At 39.1% G+C, this 8,520-nt stretch overlaps 2 protein-coding genes across 5 annotated transcripts in view; one reads left to right on the forward strand and one right to left on the reverse strand.

Moving 5' to 3' along the window:
• Nucleotides 1-122: 122 nt before the first annotated feature.
• Nucleotides 123-3,041, reverse strand: LOC108572793 (acetyl-CoA acetyltransferase, cytosolic). Of its 2 annotated transcripts, none has more exons than XM_017935090.1 (8): nt 2,954-3,041; nt 1,845-1,966; nt 1,532-1,644; nt 1,172-1,368; nt 866-1,089; nt 602-790; nt 367-529; nt 123-294 (listed from the first exon to the last, which is right to left on the reverse strand). In XM_017935090.1, the coding sequence occupies exons 1-8, from the start codon at nt 3,000-3,002 to the stop codon at nt 176-178; spliced, it is 1,176 nt and encodes a 391-aa protein (XP_017790579.1). In that variant the 5' UTR covers nt 3,003-3,041; the 3' UTR covers nt 123-175. The 2 variants fall into 2 exon arrangements, with proteins under 2 accessions (XP_017790579.1, XP_017790578.1); XM_017935089.1 differs by having other exon boundaries at nt 860-1,089.
• Nucleotides 3,042-3,554: 513 nt separating this feature from the next.
• The window catches only part of LOC108572791 (caldesmon-like), a 268,746-nt gene continuing 263,780 nt past the window's right edge, over nt 3,555-8,520 (forward strand). Inside the window, exon 1 of one of the 3 annotated variants that reach the window (XM_017935078.1) lies at nt 3,555-3,635. In XM_017935078.1, the coding sequence (XP_017790567.1) occupies nt 3,590-3,635 (46 nt within the window). In that variant the 5' untranslated portion in view covers nt 3,555-3,589. The remainder of the gene's footprint in view (nt 3,636-8,520) is intronic. The other 2 variants (XM_017935086.1, XM_017935084.1) reach the window with 2 other exon arrangements.

Consider the following 8,520-nt stretch of genomic DNA (forward strand, 5'->3'; position numbering starts at 1 on the left):
TTTTTGAAAAGAAAGTTAGTCAGTTATGTTAAAAACGTCAAAGTGACAAGACGTATAAAATAAAGGAAGCATTTTTAATTAAAATTTTTGATTTATTAACTACATATAAATGGCTATATATAATCGGCTGCGTATAAATGGCAATAAAATTCTATTTAGTCAGATAAAGTATCTGTTATGTTCTTTCAATAGCAATTGCTATTCCCATTCCTCCACCAATACATAAGGATGCAACTCCTTTGCTTCCACCTGTTCTCTCCAAGGCATGTAATAAAGTAACTAATATCCTAGCACCTAAAACAACATACTCAAGTGTACTAAAAGTATTATACATAGCATATTCAGTGATTTTAATGTCTTGCTTACCAGATGCACCAATAGGATGACCTAAAGCAATAGCTCCTCCATTTATATTAACTTTATCAGGATCTAAACCAAGTTCTCTGACACAAGCTATTGATTGTGCTGCAAAAGCTTCATTCAATTCATATAAATCCACTGTTTCTTTAGTCCATTTTGCTTTTTTTAACTAAAATATTGATATTCCTCTTATTGCATGAATAAAAAGCAATATATTGTTAGTAAACCTTTATGTACTAACCACTAAATTTACTGCTGATATAGGACCTACACCCATAAGTTTTGGGTCCAGTCCACTTTCAGCTACTGCAACAATTTTAGCTAGTGGTTTAAGTTTTCTTTCTGCAGCCTTCTCTGCTGTCATAAGAACTACTGCTGCTGCTCCATCATTCATACCAGAAGAGTTGCCAGCAGTAACTGTACCGTCAGTCTAATAACAAATCACTATTATAAAACCTGAGTACTTTAATTTATGATGCAAATATGTAACTAATCATACTTGTACAAAAGCAGGTCTTAATTTTTGAAGACTTTCAATAGTTATTCCAAATTTAGGATATTCATCTTTATCTACAATAATAGTTTTTTTCTCAGTAGACACTGTTATGGGGACAATTTCTTTATTAAAGTATCCAGCAGTAACTGCAGCTTCTACTTTTTGCTGAGATTTTACTGCATACTCATCTTGTTCTTTTCTATTTATATGAAACTCCTTAGAAACATTTTCAGCTATATATAGAACAAATTATACATAATTATAACAAATACATTTTCATGCAAGAAAAAGGTATATTAATTATAGCTTTTATACCTGTTATTCCCATATGAATTCCATGAAATGCATCTGTTAAGCCATCAAACACTAAACTGTCTACTAAATTACAATTTCCCAGTTTCATACTTCTAATGTATGACACATGTTGAGCCAGACTCATATTTTCCTGACCACCAGCTACAACTATTTTGCTTTCTCCAGCTTTTATGGATAGATAGCCATTTATAACTGCTCTAAAATATGTTTCTTTTGTCAAACATATGTAGAATAATACTGTATAAAGGAATTTAAATTTTACAGCAGTCTAATAATAACATTAAGTTATTGATGTCCTTCCACATGTAATTAGTATTGTTTTTTGTTTACGATTTAAAAAATTTGGAACTTTATATTTACTTTAAACCAGAACCACATAGCATATTAATTAAATAAGCAGGTACATGTATAGGAACACCCGCTTCTATTGCTGCCTGCCTTGCTGGATTTTGTCCTTGACCTGCAGTTAATACCTGCAATACAAAGTGTTTCACATATTTTAAAAGCTTCAACTTCATTCAAATATTAACATAACATAAATTATTTATAAGTATTATCTATCTACATATTTTGTGCATATTCTTTTTAGTATTCTTACAGTTAAGATTTGGAAAATCTATGCAATAAATAATTCAAACATGTTATGCAGAAATAGATTAAATCTTCAAATTACCTGACCAAGTATAACTTCAGAAACATCTTTAGGTTCAACATGTGCCTTTGCAAGGCTTTCTTTAATAACAGCACTTCCTAAATCTGACGCTTTTACTGATGATAAGGCACCACAAAAGGATCCTAAAAGTAATAAAACATTTTATAATGCAATAAGGAAAATTGGAAATTAATTGTTCGAGTTCTAATAACTTCATGTGTTTCATAGTATGTAATTAAAAATGTTGCAACAGTATAACATATTCACTATTTTCATAAAACTTTATTTTATGTCAATTATTTTCCAAATAAAAGTGATGTGAACAACTTAAGTGTACATGTGCAAGTTTATAATGTGGTTGTTAATTAAAATTTATTTAATTTATTACGTTATAATTAAAGTAGCAGGAAGAATATATTAGGTGAACTATTTTGTAATGGAAAACGTTATTATTATGTTTAAGATAAGAGTTAATAAACTGAATTTATTTTCAAGTATTCTGACGTTTAATCCCTCAGCGACGGCCTGACGTACGGACTGTCATTTCGTTACGCACGGCCGTTTCTTCACATGTTACTAGAATCCATACATTGTATAGACTTGGATTGCTTCTTCTCTTAGCTTTTGAGGCTTATGTTAAATTAATTTATGTTAATACAATATACCAACGCATTTTCTGTAAGTTTTTCGTCTATACCTTTTTTTTACATTTTCACTTTAAAAACATCGTTAGATTTAACAAATGTGTACTTATTAATTCGTTTTTAACTTAAAATAAACAATATTTGCAATTTTAGTAAAAAAAATAGTTAGTAGAGAAAATATAAATATTTTTACAACATAGTGTACAGTGTGTGACATGTTAATATAAAATTAACATAAACACTGGAACACTAGTAACAAATTAATATTAACACTGGAACACCAATAACAAATTGATATTAACACTGGAACACCAATAACAAATTGATATTAATACTGGAACACTATTAACAAATTAGTATTAGTGTTCCAGGATTCAAAATGTAACACTTTTTTCGGATTACGTATGTCTCTCCGTTCGTATGAAGAGAATAGTGAATGCGTCTTCCGTCGCTGAGAGTTTAAGTTTGCAAGGAATAAATTTATACCTATTGGAGTTCTGACTCCGGATACAATTACAACGTCGTTGCCACTCATGTTGAAAACTTCTTAGAAATCACGTCTAAACCTGTGGAAAACCGAACGAAGACTGCCGCCACGAATCGATATAACGGAAATATGTAAGCAGCTGAAGTGCCTGCGACGCGTGTCAGTAACGGCTTAATGAAAGTGTGTCAAATGAAATGTAGGCGCATTCTTTCGTAGATAGTTCCGTGTATGACTTGTTGAATATTTTTTAGTACGTTTTATTCATGTTTAAAACGTAGTAAACGTTCTCCTTAATTTCAAATTTCCGAAAAAATGTTTAAATTATAAAAATTCACAACGTCGATGTTGTAACTTTAATCGAACGGTAAGATCTAATTTGCGAAAGAACTGTATCGCAAAGATTATCGAGCGAAAGAATTTCATTATTTTTTTTTTACGTTTTCGAATTATATATTAATTTAAATGACTTGGATCGGAACCTTTGATGACTCATATGCGATACATCCCTGACAACGTCACCGGCTGGTTGACTTCTAATTCGGCGTACAGGTGGCGCTGAACCACCATTCGTGGTGTCGTGGTGGTGCTCGTTTGTTTTTACCCAGCGTGCATTGTGAACAGTGACTGGTGCTAAGATGGCCGACAACAAGGAGGAGATCTCGGAGCTCGTCGAAAAGCGAGGTATTTATTGCTGTTGTTCGATTTACTTGTCGTGATTACCGTTTAGAATAGAAGCTCGATATACGGCAAGTGCGTCGATGATCCCGAACGGACGATATGATCCGTAATTGCCATAAAAATCACGCCATCTGCACGCACGGTGCTTAGGAGGAATGATCGCGAAAATCGTCGTGAATATACGAACGAATCGGGCCTGTTTTCTGTGTCTGCCGCAATATTCACGGTGTTCGCGACAAGTTAATCTATGTTACACTGACAGGAACATGTCTGTCAACGGGACGTCAGTTTCAAGCAGTGCCAAACATGCCACCTTTTGACAGGCTACGTGCACAATCGGCTGCACGACACCCTTCGTACAGTGTGTAGTACGTGCGAGCAGACAGAATACCGTGTTCGTTCTCGTGTGTCCGCCTAAGCGCTATGCTCGTTACTCATTAAGGTCATACGCCGACGGCCTTGCAATTCGCACCGTCGCTGAAGTAATCTTACTCGAGATTACCGTTATCTCTTACCGCGAATTTACTGCCGGCTGATTCGTCTATAACACCTACACTCCGCTCCTGTGGTGCGCGCGTGTTGTCCATGGGTTAGGTTTCCGATCGCGGCACTTGAACGTCGACCACGGGGATCGAACGTTTTCACGGGAAGGTGCGACGTGGTGTTCGGCTAGTAAATCGTCTAGGCAATAAACACACGATGTCACGATGAATCGTCTTTTGCGAGAATCTCGTGGTAATCGATTGCCACCTGACGTTAAGCACTGCCGTTGCACCTCGTGGAATTTGTTCCTCGATATGTACGTGTACGTGTAACGCGTATCACCGGCGTTCAGATACATCGAGCACATGTTTCATTCGTAAATTTTCTTGCTTCTGAAACTCTGATAAGGCAGAGCATTCGTGCACCTTACGTGCACACGTTCTACGTTTTGTTTTGATGTTCGATAAAATTACCGTGTTTAGTGTAACACGTGGTGGTGCGTGCCTTTATAGACAATTTACCAGCCGTACTACACATTATGAGAACCGTTCATTCGATTCGTAATCTTTGTTTCTCTGTACGGCCAGCGTGTGTTTACCAGGCCTGTGCGTGTTTAATATTGTCATCCGTGAATGTGTGTATGTAGATTAGCGAACCAGTCATTTGCTCGATACGTGATTATCGTTCATTGGCCATCTACTGGCGTACACCATGTACCGACCGTTGTTTCTCGGATCGTTCAATGGGTAATTCCTTTTTTTTTTGCTTTTCCCTTTTTCTTCGCGTGAACGATATTTTCAGTTTGCATAGACCGTTTGCATTCACGGGGAGGAGGACACATTGGGCCACCGTGATTAGCATCGCGTAGTGATCAATCGTGATTTCTACTCGTCCCTGCTACATAATGCGATTAACTGTTACATGCATCGTGGCATTATGCGCCATGTCCTGCACTGGTGTATGCCTCTCGTTGCATGTCGAACCAGTTCCCATGCGTCTTTATTAGAATTTTCTCGGTGGACGTCTGTCTGGCTGCGCCTTTAATACGGATCAGTCGTGTGGCGTGCAGTCCAGTTCTGGACGAAAGAACGAGGATTTATACCAAAGCAATTCATTTCGGTGTGAATCGTAAGACGAGGCGCGCCCTGGTATCGCGTGACCGTCGTCCAATTCTTCGCAACATTTTTCCGTTAATAACCGCACTAATCCATTCGGTAGTTTCTTTGTATCCGTTGCTCTTCTATTTCGACGATATTCTAGAAAGCATTTGCGACGATAACGATCTTATGCAGACTAACAGATCAATATTCTCCTCCCTTGGTATTTTACCCGTGCTTATCGTTTCAATGAGCTGCTCTCCTGGTGAGCAGCGACGTGTGCTCTGTGTTTGTATACATGCTCGATTTAGACATTATAATGTTTTCATATTTAATGTCACTGTTGCGCTCGTGTGCCTTTTTTAACTTCACATTTTTCATTTCAAATACTTACTGTTATAATTTCAATGAAAATACCGTTGTAACGTTACAGTTACTTTTAAAGCTTCGATGTAGAAAATTTCAATGCATATGTTAATTTTTTTCTTTTTGCACGGCGAATAATTTATTATTCGTTAGTATGAGTTACGGGGCTTGAGCTTTATCGTGATACATCGTACACAGGCCAGCTGGCATTAGACATGCTCGGACGAATTTTAACGGAAGGAAGTCGGCCATTTATGCTCGTCCACGGATGTACGGCGGGCGTCTTCGGTTTTATCCGATTCCGAACGGCACTTGCCCGTTTTCAAAACATTCGCTCGACCCCTGCGCGTCATAAAGAACCTTCGGATGCACGTGGCGCACCGGGTAAAACTGTATTCGCTTAAACGTTCGCACGTTGCGTAGGAAGGTCTACGAACCGCGAACGAATAGTTGGAAAATAAGGTCGCTGGGTTTTATGAGTTGGTGGCGCTCTCAATTTTGCTACTAACAGCCTAGTTAATAACCGCCATGTAAATTATCTTTTTCCGGCTCAGCGGAAGTTACCAGGGATGCTCGATTTGAAACGTTCGTTTGAAAATTCCACCGTGTTATATCGCTATATCTATTTCTCACTTTTGCAATACATTTCGTATTTCTAATTTATCCACGCGACCTCCAACAGGCGTAGTTTTATAGAACGGTTAACCAACAAAAGAAAAAGAGATCTAGTTTAGATTCGAAACCACGGTCCGACGATTTGATTGGTCAAATTCGTTCTTCCTAATTAGCGGTAACGAATGCAGAATTATATGCGATTAAATCATAATCCGAAATTACCATCGGGCCCCGTTAAGCGGCGCACCGAGCGTCCAGAAGCACGAGCCACGACAAGGCTTATACGTATTACAATGTAAACGTGACTTTCTATGCGACGCGACACGGCGTCAATAAGCGAACGCCACGATAGATATTCCTCGATGATCTGCTCTATTTGCCGTGCCTGTTCGTGCGCTCTGGTATGGTGCGTGTTGGAAATAAGAAGAAAAAAAGAAATACCACGCGAACGCATCTCTCATATTTTCTATTAATATTGGTGACGGCGCATGCGCAGACTTTGCGGGACGCGACCACGCGCGTTCCTACAAAAATCGACGGAACCACGTCCCACGTTTCCCCCGTTTCACTGAGTTTTCTCTTGTATAAATAAGCTATAGATATCCAGAGTCGCGAAGGATGCAACAGATGACGGAGAGGATACTTAAGTAGGTTGCATTTATTTATTCGTGCTGGCGTAGAACCGCGTTTTACGGTAACGGTACATCATTGTTTTGGCGTGGTCAGAAGCCATGTTTTCGGATACGAGACGATATGTAACCAAACGTTGAAACGGCCAACAGCTTCTCTGTTTCCGTTTCTATCGCGTTCCCTTCTCTCTCTCTCTCTCTCTCTCTCTCTACCTCTCTCTACTTAACGATTCTCGTTTCATCCACGCATCCTTAAGCGGGCAAATTATCGACTTTCGAGGGTCCGGTAGCCATACCGTGCCGCAAATAATCGCCTCGTCTCGTTCCACTTTAGCCTCGAATATATTCGTATGTATCATATATATATACGCGCAGTTGTAACGTCAGTCGTTGTTAAATCAGACTCACACTGATAATCCTTGCTCTCTAACTGACATGTAAACAGACGCTTTTCATTCAGAACCATTGACGAGAGATATCTTATTCGTTTTATATAGCTGCATATTATTATTCTTCTGTTCCTTTCGAACGAGAGATCATTCTCCCGGTAGAAATTCACGGTTAATTTTGAAGCGTTCAACCAGTGTGCAGTAGCCTACTATGCAGAGCTGGAAAGAATGCTAGCTAGATGGCACGGGGGAGGTAGGAGGAGTAGTAGTGCATGGTACTCCCCGCTCGTTTCGCTCTTGAAGCCGTCTCACTTTAAGGTTTTTTTTTGGTGTCACACACTGACATAGTAGTAGGACGCCCGTATTTGAGGGTAATACGTTTCAAGGTTTACCGTGTATAAGTACACGAAACAGCAGGGGTATAGTCGGTGGAAGAAATATAGCGAGGTCGTAAATTGAAACATTAAGTAGCAGGCGGCACCGATTGATGTAGCGATACTCAAGGTTGCATACGGCATTTTACGTTTTTCTATTGAGATTAAATCAAAGTAAAGAACATTATTACTTCATGCAGTCTTTTACTGAGGTTTTCAGGTCTTTTTGTCGATTCGAAAAACTGTACGAGCCGAAGAAAAATTTGAGGGACCAAAGGGGAATTGAACCCGCGACCTCCGGGGCGGCAAGTCGTGACTCTACGCGCATAGCTAAGACGCGCTCTTCATTTCTCCCTTGTATTTCTCCTTTTGAAGAACATAGAGGTGCCCTCATGCCACAAAATTTTGACGCTTGACCAATTTTACGATCTTGCTATATTTCTTTCACCAACTATACTCTATTGCTTTGACGTTCGCTATTGCTCTGTCCCACTCGCTCTCCATATGTCCTATGCTCTCTCTCTCTTTGTCACGCGACGTTACATGATTCTCTTTGCAGACGCGACCGTTTCGTCCAATAACAAAAATACCTGTGCTCTGGTTTTTACGATTGTTCACAGTTAGACATATCATAGATATTCAGGACGAACACGTACGATCAGCATTGTGTCGTCCTTGTTTCGTTCATAACGTTTTGTCGGTCCATCACATGGCGGATGTTATGAACGAAAAGTGATACAGAATGTTTTAAATTGGTCTGTATTTGTGGGGCACTGGAACGGCAAAAGGACGACGGGATCTATCTACTCGTTTAAACGAATCGTCCCGTTCTCTCTACATATTGATAAGTGGATAGAACAACGTAGACGATGTGGCGCAGTTCCACGCGCGTTCTTCGTGCTTTAGCTAAATCGATACCATGCCTTTCTTCGTTA

Source organism: Habropoda laboriosa, unplaced genomic scaffold, assembly GCF_001263275.1.
Source record: "Habropoda laboriosa isolate 0110345459 unplaced genomic scaffold, ASM126327v1 scaffold22, whole genome shotgun sequence".
Taxonomy (NCBI): Eukaryota; Metazoa; Arthropoda; class Insecta; order Hymenoptera; family Apidae; genus Habropoda; species Habropoda laboriosa.